General features: G+C 49.5%; 1 protein-coding gene across 2 annotated transcripts in view; it reads left to right on the forward strand.

Moving 5' to 3' along the window:
- The first annotated feature begins 9,883 nt into the window (after positions 1-9,883).
- LOC127584952 (adhesion G protein-coupled receptor E1-like) overlaps positions 9,884-23,876 on the forward strand; it is a 46,669-nt gene continuing 32,676 nt past the window's right edge. For both annotated transcript variants that reach the window (XR_007958449.1, XM_052042001.1), the window contains exon 1: positions 9,884-10,016. Coding sequence is in view for 1 of the 2 variants with exons in the window: in XM_052042001.1 (XP_051897961.1) it covers positions 9,923-10,016 (94 nt within the window). In the remaining variant the exon portion in view is untranslated. The remainder of the gene's footprint in view (positions 10,017-23,876) is intronic.

Consider the following 23,876-nt stretch of genomic DNA (forward strand, 5'->3'; position numbering starts at 1 on the left):
CGGAGTTCACTGAAGGACTTAGCGCAGGTCATGACAAGCTCCATGTGGCCAGAGTTTGTTTGGAGCAATGTCACAGTTCTGAAATGGTGACCCATGCACCATCTCCCAGAGGGAGCGCTGATTCCAAGCCCACACATATCCCAGCTCCTGTACGGCGTGACGTGGTGAGCGACAGTGGGGGGATCTGATGGAAAGTGGGGTCAAAAGTCTCGGGGTGCCTTTCAAAAGTGGCAGAAAGGGTTCAGATCCAAGCAGGGGTGGCTGAGGGGGAATCTTCACAATGACCCAAGAGGTATGGTGGTGCCTAAGTCTAATATCTCAATCAAAGGGCTGCTTCTCCAATTGAGTAGCTCTGGGAGGGACCATGGACGTGTTGTCCCCAGGCCTGGGTGGAAGGGCACAGACTCAGCCCTCTCACACAGACGTGAACACAAAATCAACCTTTGAACACGACTGATCTTGGTCCCAGAGAAACCTTTGCCCCTCTCCAACAGCAACAGCTTGTATTTATGTATTTGTGATGTACAGAGGGATCTTGGGGTCCAAGTCCATAACTCCTTGAAAGTGAACACACAGTCTTCTCCCCAGGGTTGGGGAATCAAGAACTAGAGGACATAGGTTTAGAGTGAGAGAGGAAAGATTTAATAAGAAACTAAGGGGCAACTTTTTCACCCAGAGGGTGGTCAGTATATGGAACAAACTGCCAGAGGAAGTGGTTGAGGCAGGTACATTAACAACACTTAAAAGGTACTTGGACAGGTACATGGACAGAAAAGATTTAGAGGGATATGGGCCAAACAAGAGAAAATGGGTCTAGCTTAGATGGGAATCTTGGTCGGCATGGCCCAGTTGGGACAAAGGACCTATGCCATATGACTCTATGACTCTGTAAGCAGATAGGGTGGTAGAGGCGTATGGCGTGTTTGCCTTCATTGGTTGGGGCATTGCGTATAAGAGTAAAGAAGTTATGTTGCAGCTGTATAACACTTAGTTAGGCTGCACTTGGAGGATTGTGTGCAGTTCTGGTTACCCCAATAAGGGAAGGATATGAAGGCTTTGGAAAGGGTACAGAAGAGATTTACCAAGATGCTGTCTGGATTAGAGGGCATGAGCTATAAGGAGAGATTGGACAAACTTGTGTTGTTTTCTCTGGAGCAGGTGAGGCTGAGAGGAGACCTGATAGAAGTTTATAAAATTATGAGAGGCACAGATAGAGTAGACAGTCAGAATCTTTATCCCAGAGTAGAAATGTCAAGTACTAGAGAAGATGTACTTACGGTAAGACAGGGAGATTTTAAAGGAGATGTGCGGGGCAAGTTTTATACACAGAGAGTGGCGGGTGCCTGGAATGTGCTGCTAAGCCTACTGGTGGAAGCAGATATGATAGTGGTGTTTAAGAGGCTTTTAGACACATGAATTTGCAGGGGATGGAGGGATATGGATCAGGTACAGGCAGAAGAGATTTAGTTTAATTTGGCATCATGTTCAGTACAGACGTCGTGGGCCAAAGGGCCTGTTCCTGTGCTGTACTGTTGTATGTTCTAAGTTAACCCCTTGTATGCACAGTTAGATATCCCAAGGTGTTTCTCTGGGGATTTACCAAATAATATTTGACACTGACCATTTGGAGGAGATATTAAGAGAGGTGAGCAGAGCTTGATCATAGAAGAAGCTTTTCAGGAATATCTTCTGCAAAAAAAAACTCTCATAACGGAGGAGGGAAAGTGTAGTGGAGCGGGCTTGAGGAGGTTCTGAGCTCAGGGCACCAGCGGGGGCTACAATGGAATGCACAATTCTTGGCACACACGATCCCCACTGGGGACAACCACTGCTACAGAACCCTTCCTTCTTTTGCATTCAAGTCAGAATTTATGCCCACAGAAGTTATTTCCCACACTGATCTTCACATGACTGGCAGTCCAGTCAGACATTGCCCAAACCAAGACTTACCCCACCCAGACCTGCCCAGCCCAAGTTCCCAGTGGAAACTGAAAGACAAGCTGAACTGCAAGATTCAGAATGAGATCAGTTCATTGTCATCCTCACCAGGGTGCATGAAATCCCTTGTTCGCATAAAGCTCACAGAGTAAACAGTGCACACAGTAATAATAAATACAGCAATAAATACAGTGACGACTGCAGTCTGAGGCAGTGCAGACAGAAATACTAAAGTGACAATAACAGAATAACCAAGAGAGGAAGAGTTAAGAGTCAGAGAATGTGGTAGCACGACCTGGAAGGGGATGTGAGAGAGGTGATTGATTCAGGGGTCTGACAGCAGCGGGGGAGAATCTGTTCTTGAGCCTGGACGTTGGGGCTTTTAAGCTCCTGTATCTTCTCCCGGAAGGTAGGAGAGAGAAAAGGGAAGAGAATAATAATCAGTCTTGGGCACAATACATCCCAGCAAGAAGTATGAAGGTGGGGTCAGGGTAATGACTCTGCTAAATATAAGGTCTACAAATACACAAGAAAGAGTCACAGAGCCATACAGCACAGAAACAGGCCCTTCAGCCCAACTGGTCCATGCTGACCAAGATACTCATCCAAGCAAGTCCCATTCACCCATGTTTGGCCCATATCCTTCTAAACCTTTCCTATCCATGTACCTGTCCAAATGTGTTTTAACAATGTTGTATACAGACAAGGAACACGCCATTATCAAACATCAATGAAGCAGCATTTCTTTTTCTGCAACATAGTTAATGTTGGCCAAACATTTGCCTTCACTCACATTGTCACAATTGAGAACCTTTTAGTAAAAGGATGCAAGCCATTGGCTAATCTAACAAATAATCTGTTATCATCTGCCTGTCCACACAGTCAAGGTTGGTCTTGCCTTCCTGTGGTTACACAAAATAGGAGCTGCCCCTCTCAATCCTTCACCTACCTCAGGCCCCACCTGCCGAGACACAACTTGTGTTCATTCAACAACTAATTCCCATCGTCCCTGCCAGACTTCCTGTTTCTGACTGAGTGACCCGGGTCACGCTCTCTGGCCGAATCATGGGGTCCTACCCGAACCCAAGGTGAGCTCCTACCCACATCCCACCCTTCACTGCCCACCCACTGTGTTCATCACATCCTTCTGACCAGTGTAATGATCAATGTCACACCAACTCCTCAAACCACTCTATGAAAGAGTTTAAAGGCAGACTCACTCCCCTTATCAACCCCAGGTTCCAAGGAATTCTTCACAACTTCCGGAGGGGGAGTGCTGGCTCTGATCCCTGTCTGGAGACAGCTTGTGATATTTTGTTCCGTTAAAGTTGCTGTAAACACCCAGATGTCTCAGCATCTTTAAACACTCTCACCCTTTTACATTTAGTTTCATTATGGATGATACTTGAGACCAGACAAGAGCTTGACATGAAAAAGGATTGCTTAACAAAATGTGGGCACTTTCACAGCAGTCTCATGCTCGCAACACTTCCACAGATGAATTCAAGAAAAGAACTTCCTCTTTACAAGTGAATAAGTATAGGTAACCTTTGCAGCTGGTATTTCTGGGCGAAGATGGTTTTTCTGTTTATCACGAGTACTCTGACCAGTGGTGGAAACCCCAGTAATACCACTCTGAACTCAGCACAAGCATTTTCCAGAAGTGTGGTGGCTCCTGAGGTAGTGTTAGGGAATGCTGGGGCTTTTACTCAGTTAGTTGGTCCTACCCTGAGGACCTGACCTCATCCAGGTCTCCAGATTCGGTGAGGTTGTGAGGGAGTGAGGCACTGTTGGCCGTCTATTGTTTGGAATACAATGTTTAGGATACATATTGGGATACAATTTTCCAGTGCTAACCAATTAAAACTGAGGAAACACTCTCAACTCTCTTCAGGGAAAAGACATTTGTTTGTACTGATGAATCTCCATGCCGACAGAATTTCCATCTTCATTCTTCTTGCTTTAAAGTTGCTCATAGCTTTCACAATGTAATTATAGATCACACACCAATTGTTTGAAGCACACGCCAGTCAGTGATGCAGTGGAGGTGACCTAGTAGCTCATGGATAATTTGACTAAGTATATATGGCTTTGAATCTGTAACCAATTTAAATCTAGTCATGGTTTATGGAAACCAATGATATCAATTCAATGAGGTTTTATACAAAGCAAACATTAATAAAACAAGAAAAACCAAATGGAATCACAGTGAAAACCTAAACAGTAAGGCCTGATGATGAGTTAAACCTGGGCCTTGCCTTCAGTCCTGGAGGGTGTAGGGAATGCATGGTGCTCTCGAGTCATAGTCACAGAATTGTACAGCACAGAAACTGGCCCTTCTGCCCATCATGTCCCTGCCAGACCTTTTGCCCATCTACACAAATCCCATTTTCCCCACATTAGTTCCCTATCCTTCTGCACTTTGTCTCTTTAAGTGTCTGTCTAAATGCTGCTTAAACACAGATTGTGTCTGATTCCACTACCTCCTCTGGCAGTGAGTTCCAGATATCAAACACGCTCTGTGTATGAAGCCTTACCCCTCAGGTCCCCTTTAAAACTCACCCTAAACCCACGCTCTCTTCTTTTTGATACCCCTCCCATGAAAACAAGAATCTATTTGCCCTATCCATACCTCCTATAATTTTATAACTCTATATCAGGCCATCCCATAGTGGCCTTCACTCCAGGGAAACAAGCCTAGCCTATCCCATCGGTTCTCATCCTCCAATCCGGGCAATATCACAGTGAGTCTCCTCTGCACTCTCTCCAGCACAACCACACCCTTTCTCACCCCTTTCCATAACTACCTTGAAACTTACAGAATGATGGTCACTATTGCCAAAATGTTCACCCACCAACACTTGCACCACCTGCCCAGATAGAGTTCCACAGATATGATAAGTACTCCCCTGACTTGAGTGGAGTCTCTACAAGTTGTCCCAAAAAATGTTCTTGGACGCCATTAACAAATTCTGCCCTACCTAAGCCCATTGCACCAGGCAGTCCCAGTCAATATTGGGAATGTTAAAATCCCCTGCTACTATACCCACATTGCGGTTACACTTTTCCATAGTTTGCTTACAAATCTGTTCCTCTAATTCCTGCTGATTATAAGGACGTCTGTAGTATAACCCAACAAAGTGATCTCCCATCTCTTCTTCCAAAGTTCTCCCCATATAGACTCCAGGATATCCTCTCTGTACTGCCATGATATTCACCCTGATCAGTAGTGTGACTCCCCTTCTTTTGCAGCCCCCTCTGACATGTCTGAAACATCTGTACCCAGAAACATTAAATTGTCAATCCTGCCCTTCCCTCAGCCACATTCCCATGATTACTATCCTTCCAAATGCAAAGTTGTTGCAAAGTTCTCCCACAAGTCCTGGCCAATATTCACCCCTCACCAACTTCACTGAAGAATGAGATGATCAGTTCGTGGGAGCCCGAGAATTTTGAGAATTTGTCAGGTGCTTTCCTTCAATTCTCACTGTGATTACACTTTGAGTGTATCTTGTGGAGTGGAGAGTGGATCACCTGTGTTCAGTCCACAACAGCACCCCTGAGCTTCTGTTCCTGACACTTTAATTCTCTACCACCTCCCACTCTGACCTTTCAGTCTGTGACCGGCTGTACTGTCACAGTGAGGCCCAACACACACCTGAGGAACAGCAACTCACCTTCCACCTGGGGCAGCCTCCTGGGCTCAATGTTGAATTCTACAACTTCAGGAAATGTGACTACAGTTGGTGCCCGTCTGTATCCTTCTGTGTCTGTCTGTGTAAGTCACCCATTTGTGTGAGTCGTCCGTCTATGTCAGTCATCCATCTGTGTCCGTCTGTGTCAGTCGTCCACCTGTGGTATTGCCTCAGATTGTTCGTTTTTCCTGTATTCTCTCCGGGTGTGGGGGACAAGCCCAGCCTGACCTGCCAGGCTTGTTCTGCTGCTCTGCACTTTGCAACTACCACATTCCTTTGTCCAGGTTAAAAACAAACTTCTGGAGGATCTCAGCTGGTCGGTCAGCATCTGTGGAGCAGAGGGATGGTCAATGTTTTGGGTCAAGACGCTGCATCAGGACTACCTTGCTCCAGATTCCAGCACCTACAATTGCTTGTGTCTCATCTTGTCTGTGTTCTCGCTCTCTAACTGCCCACAATCACTCACTGACCAGATCACCTTGTCTACAGCTTCTGCCCATGGTCACCTCAGTCTTACCCATCAGGTCACCCTCCTCCTTCTGTCTCCTTCCCAGTTCTGGGAAAGGACCTATGACCTGAAGCTTTAACTCTTTCTCTCCCCACAGATGCTGCCTGACCTGCTGAGTCAGCATTTTCTGTTTTCGTTTGGATTTCCATCACCAGCAGTTTTTTTGATTGTTACCAACAGCCCCACAACAAAGTTCAGATATCATTGTAACATTTTGTGCAATTAAATTAAGCTTAGTTTTCAAAGGTTTGGTGTCAGTGAAGTGCTTTGAACTTCTCTAAAACAATGAGCTGGAGTAGTTTGGGAGCACCGCACTCTGACTGAAGGTCACAAGGAAAGGCAAAGCAGATAAAAGGCAGAGTTGCTTATCTCTGGTCAGCATAAATATTAAGGTATCTAAGTAACTGATTATCAGGAACGGATAACATTGTCTCATTACATGCAAGGAAACTGGCTGATTTCAATTCCTGGTGTGTGTTGGTTCACAGTCCAACCACTTGAAAAGAATTAAGATACTAATACAGAAAGCCATATGATATGAGAAGTGTAAGCACATCCTCTCCCGAGGTTAGAGCCACACTTGCAATCTCGCTCTCAATGCCCAGTCTGTCTCTGGTTGTTGGGACAGTGCAGAGTGAGAGTTACTCTGCGTCTAACCCATATTTTAGGACCTCATGCCCTGTTCTAACCTCTGAGTGTGTTGTTTGTTTTCAAGTAAAATTACTGAATGGAGACACAAAAGGTGGCAGATGTTGGGATCTGGAGTGAAAGACAAACAGCTGGAGGATCTCAGTGGGTCAGGCAGTGGGATGGTCAACATTTTGGGTCAAGACCCTGAATCAGGACAACATCGAGCATCCCCTTACCTCCACAGACACTGCTCAACCCGTTGAGTTCTCTAACATTAGCAGAGCTTCAGTAGAACCTTGTCCTCCACGTGTGGGATGCAGTCCAAGCTCTGGGGCCCATGGGTCCTGGAAGGGCTGCAACAAGTCAGCAGAGTCCATGCTCCTTGTACAGGGACACACCAGTCCCTGTCACTTCTGACCGTGTCACCCCTACCCCATCACCCCAACCCTATATCCCTAACCTGTAACCCCCGACCCCGTCACACCTGACCCCACCATCCCAACCCTGGCACTGCCAAGCCTGTCACCCCTGACACCGTCAACCTGACCTTGAGTGGATTCTAGACATACCACGTTTGTAGTTGCTGTCGAAGCAGAGTCCCAGAAATGATCATGTGTAAATGGACACAGGGAGGAGGGCATGGTTAATGCTGGAACATAGAACAGTACAGGAAAAAGAGCAGGCCATTCGGCCCATGATGTTGGTGCTGACATGATGCCAAATTAAACAAAATCCATTCTGTCAGTACATGGTCCATATCCCTCCAATCTCTGCATATTCATGTGTCCATCCAACAGCCTCTTAAATGCCTCTATCATATCTGCCTCTACCCCCACCCCTGGCAGCACATTCCAGGCACCCACCACTCTCTGTGTAAAATACTTGCCCCCTACATCTCCTTTAAACTTTCCCCCTTACCTTAAACCCTGAACGTGGCCACACTAGCAGGTAAGGCGGTGAAGAAGGCATATGGCACGCTTGCCTTCATTGCTCACGGCGTTGAGTATAAAAGTTGGGAAGTCATATTGCAGTATATAAAACTCTGGTCAGGCTGCACTTGGAGTATTGCATGCAGTTCTGGTCGCCCCATTACAGGAAGGATGTGGAGGCTTTGGAGAGGGTGCAGAAGATGTTCACCAGGATGCTGCCTGGATTAGAGGGCAGGAGCATTCAGGAGAGGTTGGACAAACTTGGGTTGTTTTCTCTGGAGCGGCGGAGGCTGAGGGGAGACCTGATAGAGGTTTATAAAATATGAGAGGCATAGATAGGGTAGACAGCTAGTATCTTTTTCCCAGGATAGGAATGTCAAATACTAGAGGACATGCATTTAATGTGAGAGGGGGAAAGTTGAAAGGAGATGTGCGGGGCAAGTTTTTTACACAGAGAGTGGTGGGTACCTGGAACAGGCTGCCAGGAGTGGAGGCAGATAAGATGGTGGTGTTTAAGAGGATTTTAGACACATGAATGCACAGGGAGTGGTGGGGTATGGATAATGTGCAGGCAGAAGGGATTTAGTTTAATTTGGCGCCATGTTCAGTACAGACATGGTGGGCCGAAGGGCCTGTTCCTTTGCTGTACTGTTTTGTGTTCTCTGTTCTCTAGTACATCTCATTTCTACCCTGGGTAAAAGACTCTGACTTTTTAAAAAACAGCTTTTTTAAAAAAGCCTCCAGACCCTTCCTGTAATGGGATGACCAGAACTGCACACAGTGCGGCTTGCCCAGAGTTTTATACAGGTGCAATGTGACTTCCTGACTCTCATACTCAATGCCCCAACCAATGAAGGAGAGCGTGCCGTACGTTCGACTGATGAAGGAGAGCGTGCCGTACGCCCCGGCCGATGAAGGGGAGTGTGCCGTATGCCCGGATCTGCTTGCTGCCTCTCAGCTCCATGGCCCGAGTGCAGTATGAAAGCACATGGCTGTCTCGTGACAGTGACAACACTGACCCCCCGGTCGGAGGACAGCATTGCTTATCGGATCGTAAGTGACACCACTGTCAATCAAGGTTTGGCTCCACCCCACCCATCAGGTGTGGGCATAGGGATTGGCCTTGGAGAGCACCTTTGTTCCTGAACCTCCCTGACCATTGGCCTTGGTAAACACCTTTGTCCTTGACTCCCAAGCCATTGGCCTGTCTAAATTACCTGGCCGGGCTCCACCCAGCCTTCCAGCACTATAAAGAGTGCTGCACCTTCCTGGCCCTTCCTCTTTCGACTGCCCCAGGAATAGTGAGACAACGCTGCAGAGATCACTGGTAAGAATGTGCACCACCATGTAGTTTGGGAGTGTCTTAGTCAGATTCCAGGGAGTGTTAGGGCCAATGCTTGTTTGGGTCAAGGTGTTCAGGCATTGAAGCGTTTATCCCTTGATAAGCTGTACCTTGTTTATTGTGTGTGTGTGTGTGTGTGTGTGTATCTCAACCTTGTTGCGATTTCCCCCTCACGTTCGTGGTCTCCTGTGTGTGAGTGTGCATCTGTTCCCATTCATTCTGTTTCCGCGTTTGCCTTTGCAATTAAACTATTTTTAAGATCTCAAGCCTGTGTCCAGACTCCTCCATCTTTAAGATCCCAAAAGAACATTTTTCACACAACACTGGGGTCAGAACTGACAGCGAGGAGCTCACTCGTTCTCCCTGCTGCTATCAGGGTTCCTCCAGATGTTCCAGTTTTCTCCGACAGTCTGGAGGCGTAAAGGATGGCAGGTTCACTGGCCGCTGTGTTTTATCCCTTCATGTAGGTGAGTGGGCTTAAGGGGAGTTGATGACAAGTTGTGGGGGGTGCAGGGATTGAGGAGGGGGTTTGAGACCCATGGGATTGTTCTGCTGTGAGCCAGTATTGGCTCAATGGTTGAATGGCCACTGCTTGTGTGGTAGGAAGTAATCTACATGTTACTGTACTAGTGAAATGCTCCCCTGCAGGAATAGCTGAGGAAATCCCTCTGCCACATAAATACGATCGCAGCACACTGAAAATAAACAGTGACTCACTGGAGTCATTTGTCACTCTGAGACCTCGGCCCCTCCCCTCGAGCTCACTCATTGGTTGGCCCTGGCACTCGGGCTATTAGGCTGAAAGTGTGAGCAATGTGTGGGAGGTCTCAGTGGCAGTGAGGAGCAGGCGAGGTAGTGCAGGCACCTGCCGTGAAGAGCAATGTCACAGGTCACCACTGGCCCTCTGCAGCTCAACAGAAAGAGTAGGCAACACTCTTCGTTCATGGAATCCGGTCGACTCCCATTCCTTCTGGGTGAGTTGTGTGACTGGACGCTGCTCAATGTCTGTCCCTGCCTTTCAGCCTGCAGTCCTGTTTGCTAGTTCAGTTGTTGATCTGTTTCTAATACATTGGAGTTTGGTGTGAAGGTGTGAGAAGTAGGAGAGTGTCTCTGCGTATGTGATTTCTCACCTGTGACCAGGGCCACTGAGGAGAGGGCAAAGGCTTGTGAGGTTTATGGGAAAGATCCCAGGGATGAGGGGCTCCACGTCTGTGGATGGTCTGGAGAAACTGGAGCTGCTCTCCCTGAACCAGGGAGTGGGCGAGGAGATCAGGCAGAGGGAGTTAAAGCTGTGATAAAGTGAGCTGGAGTCACAAAGTGGGAAGTGCGGAGAGAAGGAGCCAGGCGTGACATCAGGATCGTGCTCCACAGTGAATGGTGTGGGCTGGAATGGATGGACAGGGCGCTAGTGAAGGGAAGCTCAGTCAGAGCTGGGAGAGCAGCTGTAGGGGAATGGAAGGAGGGTGGGGACAATGGGACCCGTTGAATCGTGTTTACAAGGGTCAGTATGGACTCAACGGAGTGAATAGCCTCCTGTTCTGTCAGTCTGTGAATCTGATTCCAACCACACTTGTCTTTGTCAGTGTGCTCTGTGGCCTTGTCGCTCGGGTGTAGCTGACGGGGGATTTCCCCTGAAATGGCACACAGGGCATTGGGGAGGATATGCATGGGATTTCCAGCATTAGCAGAAGTTAGTCACGCAGGTACCAGGCTGCTGGTTTCCCGTGGGAGCTTTCTCACGCCTTGTGGGTCATTTCGTTGTAGTAACGACAGAGTGACCGGGGGGGGGGTGGGGGGGGGCGGTGTGAGTGGGAAGGGAAACACAGGACGGGAGAATGGTCAACAGATTCAGGACGGTTCTGCTGGAAAACTGAAGGGAGAATGATGGTGGGAAAAGTGGGAGGGCAGTGGTGGGGCAAGTGAATGAAAGTGAGGAGAATCTCTGCTACAGGGGAAGGAACAAGTGGGAGAGTAGAGAGAGGGAGGGAGGAGGAGGAGAAAGGGAAAAGGTTAGAAGTACATGAAGGAAAGAGAAGGAGAGAGGATAACCAACCTGAGCAGACGGGAACCGGTGAAAGGGGCAGCTCGAAGGCACCAACAAGCGTTGTCAATGCACAAAAGAAGCAAGTCAGGCTGGGAAAGAGTGGAACATTGCAGTCTGCAGCTGATGGTGTTCTGGGAATTAGGCAGGAAACCCGTGAATAGGTCAGGAAGGGGAGTGCGGCAGGGAGCAAGGTTTGATATCAGAACGCAGGGCAGGGAAACGTTTCCACATTCCCACAACCGCAACAAAGACAGGCTTGTTCCTGATGGCTGGTTAAACATGCCCAGTGTGAGTGCCCAGCCACACTCCCCCAGGGCTGAGCTCCCATTGGTGAAGCAGTGAGCGATTCACTGCCAGTGACCACTCACACTGCCCTTCATTAGAATTCTACTGGGAAAGGAGTTCATTGCCTGTTGCCATGGAGCTACAGGGGCCAGGGGTGCCTTTGTGTAACAACTCCTCAAACCTCTGAGGAGTTCCATAGAACCATAGAACAATACAGCAAAATACAGGCCCTTCAGCCCACCATGTTGTGCCGACCTTCAAACCACTCCTAAGACTATCTAACCCCTTCCTCCCACATATCCCTCTATCTTAAATTCCTCTATATGCTTATCTAACAATCTCTTGAACTTGACCAACGTATCAGCCTCCACCACCACCCCAGGCAGTGCATTCCATGCACCAACTACTCTCTGGGTGAAAAACCTCCCTCTGATGTCTCCCTTGAACTCCCCCCCCCCCCCATTACCTTAAAGCCATGTCCTCTTGTATTGAGCATTGGCTGTCACCAGCAGTTTATATTTTCCTCCCCCCTTGTCTGGAAACCATTGGCTCTTCCCATGCAATCACTGACCTCCAGCTGGCCACCTGAGGCTGTTTTCCCTCCCTCGATGATGCAGAGCCGTCTTCTCGGATGGATACTGTCTGTGTAAGGCTTTCTGCTTCCAGTAAGGAATCCCGGGATTCTGGCCCAGCAGCAGTGACGAGGCAGGGAGCAGTGACGGGGCTGGGGGCAGTGACGGAGAATTGACGGGGCGGGGAGCAGTGACGGAGAATTGACAGGGCTGGGAGCAGTGACGGGGCTGGGGGCAGTGACGGGGCTGGGGGCAGTGACGGGGCGGGGAGCAGTGACGGGGCGGGGAGCAGTGACGGGGCAGGGGGCAGTGACGGGGCAGGGGGCAGTGACGGAGCAGTGACGGGGCAGGGGGCAGTGACGGGGCGGGGAGCAGTGACGGGGCAGGGGGCAGTGACGGAGCAGTGACGGGGCGGGGAGCAGTGACGGGGCAGGGGGCAGTGTCAGGGCGGGGAGCAGTGACGGAGCAGTGACGGGGCAGGGGGCAGTGACGGAGCAGTGATGGGGGAGGGGGCAGTGACGGAGAATTGACAGGGCAGGGAGCAGTGACGGGGCAGGGAGCAGTGATGGGGCGGGGGGCAGTGACGGGGCAGGGGGCAGTGACGGGGCAGGGAGCAGTGACGGGGCTGGGGGCAGTGACGAGGTAGGGGGCAGTGACGGGGCGGGGAGCAGTGACGGGGCGGGGAGCAGTGACGAGGCTGGGAGCAGTGACGAGGTAGGGGGCAGTGACGGGGCAGGGGGCAGTGACGGGGCAGGGGGCAGTGACGGGGCGGGGAGCAGTGACGGGGCAGTGACGGGGCAGGGGGCAGTGACAGGGCAGGGAGCAGTGACGGGGCTGGGAGCAGTGACGAGGTAGGGGGCAGTGACGGGGCAGGGAGCAGTGACGGGGCAGGGGGCAGTGACGGGGCAGGGGGCAGTGACGGGGCGGGGAGCAGTGACGGGGCAGTGACGGGACAGGGGGCAGTGACAGGGCAGGGAGCAGTGACGGGGCTGGGAGCAGTGACGAGGTAGGGGGCAGTGACGGGGCAGGGAGCAGTGACGGGGCTGGGGGCAGTGACGAGGCAGGGGGCAGTGACGGGGCAGGGGGCAGTGACGGGGCAGGGAGCAGTGACGGGGCAGGGGGCAGTGACGGGGCAGGGGGCAGTGACGGGGCAGTGATGGGGGAGGGGGCAGTGACGGGGCAGGGGGCAGTGACGGGGCAGGGGGCAGTGACGGGGCTGGGAGCAGTGACAAGGTAGGGGGCAGTGATGGGGCGGGGAGCAGTGACGAGGTAGGGGGCAGTGACGGGGCAGGGAGCAGTGACGAGGTAGGGGGCAGTGACGGGGCAGGGAGCAGTGATGGGGCGGAGAGCAGTGACGGGGCTGGGAGCAGTGACTGGGGAGGGGGCAGTGACGGAGAATTGACAGGGCAGGGAGCAGTGACGGGGCGGGGGCAGTGACGGGGCGGGGGCAGTGACGGGGCAGGGGGCAGTGACGGGGCAGGGAGCAGTGACGGGGCTGGGGGCAGTGACGGGGCGGGGAGCAGTGACGGGGCAGGGAGCAGTGACGGGGCAGGGGGCAGTGACGGGGCAGGGGGCAGTGACGAGGTAGGGAGCAGTGACGGGGCAGGGGGCAGTGACGGGGCAGGGGGCAGTGATGGGGCGGAGAGCAGTGACGGGGCGGGGGCCAAGGGACCAGTTTCTGCCGATGAATCACCAGCAATCTCAGCTCTGACACATTCTGGGTCGAGACTGCACCGTATTCAAAGGGCAGTTTCTAGTCAATGTGGCTCCTGTGTTCCTGTATCTGCTGTCAACAAACCACAGTGAGGCCTGCGATGTACCCCAACACACTGCACTCACCTTGTGCACACCGCACCCACCCTACACACCACAGTCCCCCTGTGGGAACCACAGTTACACTGTACACAGTGCACACTGTCGCCAATTGTCTGTACAAGGTCATGGGGCTGCCCAGCTTACATTCTTAGTTCATGTTCATATTTCATAATGATATAGGAGGCCATTTGGCCCATCGTGTCTATGAACATGCAAACTCCACACAGACAGCACTGGAGGTCAGGATTGAACCCGGGTCACTGGGCCGTGAGGCAGCTGAGACCTTGAGTGTCATTGCAGCGCTACCATATGGTATTGAACCTCTTGATTATTGCTGGAGCTTCAGCAGCCCAGGTAGTCAGAGCTAATTCCTCACGCACCGTAACGGTGCAGCGGTTCTGCATGGTTGCATCTTTCACTCAGTACAGAACATGCACCCTCTGATTTGCTCTTAAAATCAAGTACTTGTTGAGGTTCTAGTCAGTGCTGGTCCTGGGACAGGTGATGTGGGATAGGAATGCCACTGAATGTCACGGTGAGGTGGTTCGACTCCCTCCATTCATAGGTGGTCCTCCATGAGACAAAAGCTACTTTCCTCTTACCTCGCCAAGCTTTGGTGTTGTCCGAGACTTGCTGCATTATGTATGCACTGACGCATTATCTGAAGAATTGTGAATAGAATTGAATATTGAACAATCACCAACATTCAATTCCTCTTTTGCCCTTATATGAAGCAAAAGCCATCAATGAAACTCCTGGAAGTGGTTTGGCATTTGGGCACGGAATGATAGAGTTTCACAAGTGACTCTGGTTTTGTCACCATTTATTTCCCAGTACAGATCATGGAGTTATGCTGTCAGCTCCAGCTCCCCGCTCCAATCATACCACAGCCTTAGAGTCATTGTTCTCACAGCCCAACACTGGCCAACTCAGGGAGACTTAAAGACCAGAAAAACATTGTTGAGTTAGGTGCAGAGAAAATGTTCCCACTTCAAAGAGAGAGCAGAACCAGGGCCAATCAAGATTTGCAAGGTCACCAACAAATTCTGGTGGGAATTCAAAGACGAGTTTATTGTCATGTGCACAAGTCCATGTGTGCACAGTTGCAATGAAAAACTTACTTGCAGCAGTATCACAGGCGCAGAGCATCAGATTACAACATTCACAAGAAAAACATAAATTATACAAAATTATACAAGAAGGAACACAATTAGAACAAAATAAAACAAAGTCCATTTTAGTGCAAAGTGGTCCCAGTGTTGCTACACTCTAGTGATCAGGGTTGTGTCAGTTGGTTCAAGAACCGAATGGTTGAAGGGAAGTGGCTGTTCTTAAACCTGGAGGTGTGTGACATCAGGTTTCTGTACATCCTGCCTGATGGTAGCTGCGAGGAGATGATAGATGTTGCATTCTTGAGGCAGCACCTCATGTAGATATTCTTGATGTTGGGGAGAGATGTGCCCGTGATGTGTTGAGCTGAGTTCACTGCTCCCTGCAGCTTCTTACGTTGCTGCCATTCGAATTGCCGTCCCAGACCGTGATGCAACCAGTCAGGATATCTTCAGCAGTACAGTTGTAGAAGTTTGTTGGAGTGTTCGGTGATAAGCCGAACCTCCTTAACCTTCTAAGAAAGTAAAGACCCTGGTTCGTCTTCCTTCTGATTGCATCTATGTGCTGGGCCCAGGACAGGTCGTCAGATATGTTAACACCCAGCGATTTAATGCTGCTGACCCTCTCCACCACTGATAACCCCAATGTAGAGTGGTGCATGTTCACCCTCCTTCCCCTTCCTGAGATCAACGATCAGTAGAATCCTCTTTACATTGGAATCAGGGAGAAGGAGGAACTCGCCCCTTGGAGTGGTGGAGGTCAGTAAACAAGTGTATTTGTGGAGAATCTGGATAGGTTCAGGGGTAGAGGTGAGTCAGGTGATAAGGACAAGAACTGGAAGGAGCCTTGTATGAAACATCAGCAGGACACAGCCAGGTGGGCTGATGGAATCCATCTGAGGTTAAAGTGGGTGTCACACAATGAAAGTGTACTCACTGAAGAATGGAGTGAGTAAACTAACACTTCCGGATTCTTCTGACCGTGGGTCACACTGACACATCAGTGTGATTTCCCGGTCAGACATGCACCTCTGTGAAACATTCTGTTTGGGTAAATTGGACCAGTTCATGAAAAACAAATACCTAAAAATTCTTCAGCTGGGTTTAATGTTCGTTGATTGAAGCTCTCTCTAGCCTTTCACACGTAGTTCCTCTGAGTGGCCGATTTACCTCTGACCATTCTCTCTCCTGCCTGGTGAATTTACAACATACTGAAGTCTGGAAAATTGTTAATAATTAAGCTGTAACCACTTTAAGGAGGTTCTTCAAGGTGGCTCAGACTCCTACGTGACCTTGGATCATGGAGCTGAACTGAACAGTGTGTCCCATCACACTGCCAGACGGGGACTCATGAAGGTCAATCCATTACTTTCCTATTATCCTTCGGGCTGCACCAGTGCCACCTTCTCCACCACCCCCCCCCTCTCCTGTACGTTCCCCACAAACCCATCAAACAGGCCCTGACCCAGTCTGTACTCCCAATCTACCCCACCCCACCAACTCAGACCACAGCCTTGTTCAGGCCAATACAATCCAACCTTCTGGCCTCAGCCTCTGTCCTCCAAGGCTCCTGCTCTACAGAGGTTTGCAATGACAAACCCATCTGGTACATCCAACAGGCTTCTCTAGAAACTCTGGGCTGTGTAATTCTCTGTACCATCCCAACCACACCCACTCATTGTGCCAAGAGGTGCACTTGACCAGAAACCATCAGAGCAGCAACATGACAGTTACTGAAGCTCTGACATGTGACAATAACTTCTTCCATTGTCGAGGTAGATCCAGATTAAGATCCTGTTCGGTTCATGATCCAAGGTCATCTTGGAGCGCAAGCTGCCTTTGAACAAGATCCTGGCTGTGGTTATGGTTTAACTTTGAACATGACAATAGATTATAGACACAACAGTTGGAACAAGGTCTCAGTCAGTGGTAAACAGGCCAGAATGAATATCTACAGATAAAATAGGTCAGAAGCAGGTTCAATCAAAGGGCACATTAAACTGGCTGAGGGACTTTTTTTGGTTCTTCACTTTCAGGATCTGGACATCACTGGCAAGGCCTTTGTTTATTGCCAATCCCCAAATACCCTTGAGAAAGTATTGATGAACCACTTTCTTGAACCATTGCAGTTCCTCTGGTGAAGATGTTCCCACAGGAGGTGGAGTGAATAGTGCAGAACCTGCAGGTGGTGGTGTCCCCATGCACTTCCCACCCTTTTCCTTTGTATTATGGGTTTGGGAGGTGCTTTCAGAGTAGCCAGGGTGAGTAACTGTATGTCAGTGATGGAGGCACTGAACATTTGGGGTGGGGAATAGGGTTCCAGTTCCATGTTCTGGATGGTGTGAGATTCCCTGATGTTGTTGGATTTCATCAAGTAGAATGTGGAAGGGCTGGGAAAGAGCGAGAAGGTGAGTCAGTCGCTCAGGATATGCAGCCATGGTGCTTATGGGGTGGCCCAGCTGAGCTTCTGGTCACTGGTGTCTCTCCAGATATTGACGGTAGGGAAATCAATGATGGTAATGCCATTGAATGTCAGGGGTAGATGGTTAGTCTCTGTCATTACGGATGGATGTCACCAAACCCTTTCATGGGGCAAGTGTTACTTGCCATTTCTCAGCCCATGCTGAGTGTTGTCTGGAACTTGCTGCGTGCAGGCACGGGCTGCCTCTCTCGGTGAGGAGTGAACAATGTGCGGTCAGCATCAAATACCACACTTCTGAGCTTCTGATGGAAGGAAGGTCATTGATGAAGCAGTGGCAGAAGGTTGGGCCCAGGACACTGCCTGCAGGAATCCCTGCAGAGATGTCCTGGGGCTGGGATGATTGATCTCTAATGACCTTGACTATCTCACTGTGTGAGGTGTGACTCCAACCACCAGTGTTTTCCCCTTGATGCCAGATGGCTTCAGGTTTACCAGCGCCCCTCAATGCCACACTCAGTCAAAAGGTGCCTGTCTGTCAGGGCAGTCACTCTCACCTCACCTACGGAGTTCAGCTCTTTGGTCACTTTCGGACCAAGGCTGGGATGGGGTCCCAGAGAAACCTGAACTCAACATTTGGTGAGTAATTGCAGTGTCCATGACAATATCCTTCACTTTGCTGACGATTAACCAATTGGACAGTAATTAGCCTGACTGAATTTGCCCTGGTTTTCATGAGCAGAACACATCTCAGCAGTTCCCACATTTTCAGGAAGATGATAGTGCTGTAACTGTACTGGAACAGCTTGGCCAGAGGCACGGCTAGTTGTGGTCTTCAGTACCACAGCTGGGATGTTGTCTGGCCTTGTGACCTTTGCTGGATCCCGACTCTCAGCCATTATCTTATCTCATCTTTCTGTAGATCTTGAAGAGTGAATCAAATTGGATGGAGACTGGCTTGTGTTGATGGAGAGATCTCAGGAGGAAACAGTGCTGGGTCTTCTTGTGGTGAAGATCCAGTCTTCTCTTCAGCACACACACTGGGTCCTGCCATCACTGTGGATGGACAGGTCCTTGGATCCTCTTCCTCCTGTTAGTTGCTTAATCCTCTGCCACGATTCGTGGCTAGTTATGGCAGGACGGAGAGCTTTGAGCTGATCTGCCCATTGCCTGCTGCTGGGCACACACACTGTCCTGTGTTGCAGGCACAACACACATACCGCTGGTATTGAACCAGGGTTGATCCCCCAGATCAATAGTTATGGTAGTGTGATGGATCTGCTGGGCCACAGGGTGTTAGAATGGTGACTATTTCTGCTGCTGATGGTCCATAGTCGCTCATGGATCCCGGTGATGAGCTGGCACTTCTGTTCTGGTCCTCTGCCATTTGGCACATTTGTGGTACCACACGACACAATGGTGGGTTCCTCAGTCTGACAATGTGACTTTATCTCCACAAGGATCGTGCAATGGTCACTTCTATCAATACTACCCTGGACAGGTAATTAGCTGGAGGTACGTTGGTGAGGATGGTGTCAAGTAGCTGTAAACCTTTTGTCGGTCACTCACTACCTGCCGCAGACACAGTCTGGCAGGTCTGTCCTCCAGGACTCGGCCGGCTCAGTCAGTGACGGGGTTACCAATCCACTCCTGGTGATGGACGTCGAAGTCCCCACCCAGAGCATGCTCTGTACACTTGCTGCTCTCGCTGTTGTTCAGTGATCTGTCAGCTGAGGGAGGATGGGAGGAGGTGATCGGGGGAGGTTCCCTTGTCTGTGTTTAACCAATGCCATGAGACTCCCTGGGGCCTGGAGCTGATATTGAGGATTCCCTCACTCCTGCCTGAATACCACTACGCCATCCGCTCAGCTGGGTCTGTCTGCCACTGGGACAGGGAGTTCCCAGGGATGTTTTATGTAGGATCTGATTCTGTGAATACAACCCCAGCAGCCTGAGCCCTCTGTGGGACATCCCTCCCAGCTAGGACACCACTCCCAGATGTGTGGAGAAGGAGCTTGCTGTGTCCAAGTTCGGTTGATTAGTCTATTTTCTAAAATTCTTTTTGTTCTTGTGTGTAATGGTGCAACTACAATGTAATGGTACAACTTCATGACTCACTTGGCCAGTTAGGGACAACCTCATTGCTGTGTGTGAAGTCACAGACAGGTCACACTGGGTAAGGACATCAGATCTCTTCTCCTGAAGGGCATCAGAGAACCAGATCGGTCTTTACAACCATCCACTGTGACCATCTTTGGTCATTATGATTAGTTTTTCCATTTAAGTTCAAGATTACTAACTGCATTTAAATTCAACAGCTGCGCTGGGGTTTGAAGTTGGGGTCTCCAGCCTGTTGGTTCAAACCTCAAATTATTTGTTGTTCCATCAGCACAGTAAGTAAAGAAAAAATAGCTCAAAAGAGGAACTAGACAGAGTGAAATAGTTTAAGAAGATTAGCCAGAGTAAAATAGATCAGCAGAGAGCTCAGTGAAACTGAAGCAAATGAAGTCGAACATTTCCTGGAAGTATGGTGCCTGTTACTTCTCGAGGCAGCACCACGCTGAGTCACCTTCATTGTTCTGTCATTGTTTTGTGTGTCTGTGATCACCGGCAGTCCGATGGGCAGGCGGAAATGGAACAGTGGGCAAAGGGCAGAGCACTCCCTGGGGGAGGTGCACAGGCAGCAGACTACAATCTACCCTCTGTCACCATGGCGTCACCAGCTGCTGGAAAGGGTTCCCGCCTGTGGCTCCCAGCCAGGAGTCTGTTGTGCTGTTCATTTCTCTGTAGAATGTTAAGCAGGTTCTGTTGCAGCCTGGGAAGTCATGCTTGAAATGGTCAGAGGTTTATGAAGCATCAGCTTTTGTGTTCTGAGTTTAAGCTGGAAAATTACCAACAACTTTTGTGTCCTCTTCCCAACCAAGTGAAACTTGATAACTGATCTCATGGGGAGAAGTGGCCGACAATTAAATATGACGAGTGTTTGCACATTGCAGCCTGCGCACAAACAGCACAGATCCGCTGATAATTCACATATAAATGAAGAGAATGGAAAATGCAATCTCAAGAAAGCTGAAGAGGAAACAGCAAATTCTGGAAGGTATCTGAGATGGAAATGTGTGCATTCACTCAGGTCAGGGGCACCAGTCTCACTTCTAAAGGTTCTGGGTTCAAATCCCACTCCAAAGTGCAGAGGATAGGTTTCCTACATTACAGTGATGTCTACACTGCAGAAGGGATTGTTGCTTGTGAGATCCTGGCTTGTAAAGTGCTCTGGGAGACCAAACGTAAAAGGTGTCATATAAATGCAGGAACTTCCTCTAATGATGGGATCCTGCCCTTTGATAATGTTTCCTTCACCGTGACCCCTGTGGGCCCAGGAAACTGTCTTCTGTTAAATATTTCTTGCCAATCTGATCTAGATCTGCAGAGCAGTGCGTGCAGAGGGACTGCCACCAACCCTGGATATGACCCTGAAGCTCAGCTCTGTCCCACCCCTGACAGTTGCCTGGTTTCCCCAGACACATTACGCAGCAGTGGGTGAGGTGACAAAGTCTTGTGCAGCTGGTCATTGCCCTAAAACAGAGACCACCAGAGATGTTCAGCAGGCCAGGCAGCATCTGAGGAGAGAGAAACAGAGTTACTGTGACACGTCCAAGTTTCATCAGACCCTTTCATCAGAAAGGTCATCAATCTGAAACATTAGCTCTCTTCCTTTCTCCACAGATGCTGCCTGACCTGCTGAGTGTCTGCAGCATTTCTGCTTATTTTCAGATTTTCAGCATCTGCAGGATTCTATGTGTGAGGTTAACAATCGACCATCCCGATGAAGGGTCTCGACCCGAAATGTCAACTGTCCATTTCCCTCCACAGATGCTGCCTAACCCGCTGAGTTCCTCCAGCATCTTGTGTGTTGTTATCATCTACAGCTGATCTGAGAAGCGCTGTTAGCATAAAACCTGTTTCATTTTTACTGGAAGCCAGGTGTCTGCACCCCATCAGTTTCACTCTCCGCTTTAGGCGAGGGTTCACCTCGGTCGCAAAGTCCTTGCTGAGTGCTGGTGTGACACAGACCTCGGTGTAATCCGATTGTGATGTAAACATGGTAGATAAACCTGGCGGTCATCAAACAGAGTTGCAGCAACACCCAGGTGATGGGTTTGTGATGGGTCCTTTGTTCTGTGGGTTTGTGGACCAGCAGGGGAGGCCATTCGATCCAACAGTCCCTTCCCCACATCCTGAACCACTTCCATTCTGAACTTCCCTGTTGGATTTCCTTCCATGTAACAGGTCTCTCACTCGAGGAAGCTGCTGCTGTAAGCACCCTCATCAAAGGGACGTCCCTTCAGAAGTGAGATGAGGAGGAAGTTGTTCAGCTAAGGGTTAGTGTACCTGTGGAATTTGTTGCCACAAAGGGCTGTAGAGGCCAAGTCATTGGGTGTGTTTAAGGCTGAGATTGATAGGTTCTTGATTGGTGATGGGGTTAAGGGTTATGGGGAGAAGGTGGTTGAAATAAAAATCAGAATGATTGGATGGCAGAGCAGGCTCGATGGGCTGAATGGCCTTACTCTGCTCCCATATCTTATGGTCTTATTTCCACCTCAACCTCCTTCCCTTTACTTTTCCACTGATGTTAACACTTCAACCTGCAGTTACCACCCTTCCTAGCAGTGGAACAAGTGCATAACCGCTCTTTCAAAAAACAATGTAAAGTTCTAGAACGTTCTTACCTATTCCCGTGTGTCTCATGGAAGCTACTGCTACTTAGCAAGACATCCCCTTAACCGAAGCCCTGGATCAATGGATAACTACAACCAGCTGTGTTCCAAGCCAAGGCAAGGGTCCCTCTATCCCCAGCCATTCCATCCTTCCTCACCACTGTAAGATCTGATTAGTGGGACACAGAACCGCGAGGGAATGCTGCACTCCACTGATAGAGCCTCCTGTTCACCATCCAGCCAGGCCCTTGGGCCAGATTACAAGGTCAGCCTATCAGAGACTGGCAGCCTCAACCCACGTCCCTCCCTCTGGCCCAGAGTGCCTGTCACACGTCAAGCTCAGCTCCTATCTGTTCCAAACAAATGTGACATTTATTAAAAAAAGGAAGCACTTTTTTTTGAAAGGGTAAGTTAAAATTCAAAGTTTAAAATTCCAGGGGTGTGGATTGGTCTGAGATCATGGCTTGCATTCTGATGGGGCAATTTTAAAGTGACATTCACTGTGTGAAACGGACAAGACCAGGGAACCTCGGGTTTGGATTTCATGTCCTGTTCTCTCCGATATCACAGCTTTCAATCCCTACAAACTTTCCTTTTCAATTATTTATCCGATTCCCTTCTGAAAACCATTGACTCTCTAACTCTCTCAGTCTATAACTTGTTCCTCTATGACTGCATCACCGTTCTCTCCACATTGTGTCTCCCAGCTCCTTGTACCAAAAGCTGTTTCTGTGACTGCCTTTGGGTCTTTTGCAGGTCACTTTGAATTGTTGTTGTCCACGACCCAATCCCCCTGGGTCACTGCATTTTACTCTGCGATATCCCTCCTGATTTTAAACCTACTCATTCCCCTCTGCCATCCTGAGGAGGACAATACCACTTTCTCTGACTTTTCCCCAGGTGAAACTTTTTATGCCTTGACCCACCTTCATGAACTGCTGTGCACCCTCCCTAGGGCCTTGGTGCCAAGTGTTGGCTATATGGGGCAGGTTGTAAAATTGGTGTTTACCCAACCTCTAGGGATTCTGTGCGGTGACATTTGCTTAAATTAGTTCTCTGTTGCTGTGGGGAAAATCTTGAAAAGATAACTCAGAAAAAAAAGGGAAGTAGTTATCCAGAGCTCTTCTGTATTTGACTAAAAATGTACCTGGCCACAGTAGCATGCAATGTTAGAAGAAATTTGAATCTACTTTGAGTTTCTGTGAGAGCTACATCAAAGACACGTGGTCTTCAGAGAGAACTGTCAAAACAGAACGTAGGTGTAAATCCATCTGATCTCCTGTCAAAGTTCACCACAGTGAGCTGGGTATAAGACACTGGAGTGAGACTGAAGTGAAAGCAAAGAAGTGTAAAGGGACTACTTGGTGAGAGTGAGGAGGAGGGGGTGCAGAGCAGATGTACCAGAGACAGCCTCAAAGAGCCATGTCCCTGCCCAGGGAGTCTGGGACTGGGGCAATGCCTGACAGTCGGATTTGGGAAACACTCCCAACACTGAGTGGGAAAAGTTTGGAACTAGCTCCCCAGAGAGCAACTTGTGCCTGGACAATGGTTTATTTTAAATGTAATACTGACAGAGGTGTGTCAAAGGCTAGTCGAGTTAAGCCACAGATCAGGCAGAACAGCCTCATGGGATGAGATGTAAAACCGGTTACTTACTCAACCATTCACACCAGATACAAGGACAGAGGTGGGTGTCAGCTCACTAACACTGCATCAGCACTAGAGCAAGACCGGAGGACTCCTTCACAGCTAACCGCACAGAGGGAGGTCATTAAACCCACTGAGTTTATGCCAGTTGGTAAATTGGTTTACTATTGTCACATGTACCAAGTTACAGTGAAAAACTTGTCTTGCATACCATTCACACAGATC

The sequence above is a fragment of the Pristis pectinata genome, chromosome 31, assembly GCF_009764475.1.
Source record: "Pristis pectinata isolate sPriPec2 chromosome 31, sPriPec2.1.pri, whole genome shotgun sequence".
Classification (NCBI taxonomy): Eukaryota; Metazoa; Chordata; class Chondrichthyes; order Rhinopristiformes; family Pristidae; genus Pristis; species Pristis pectinata.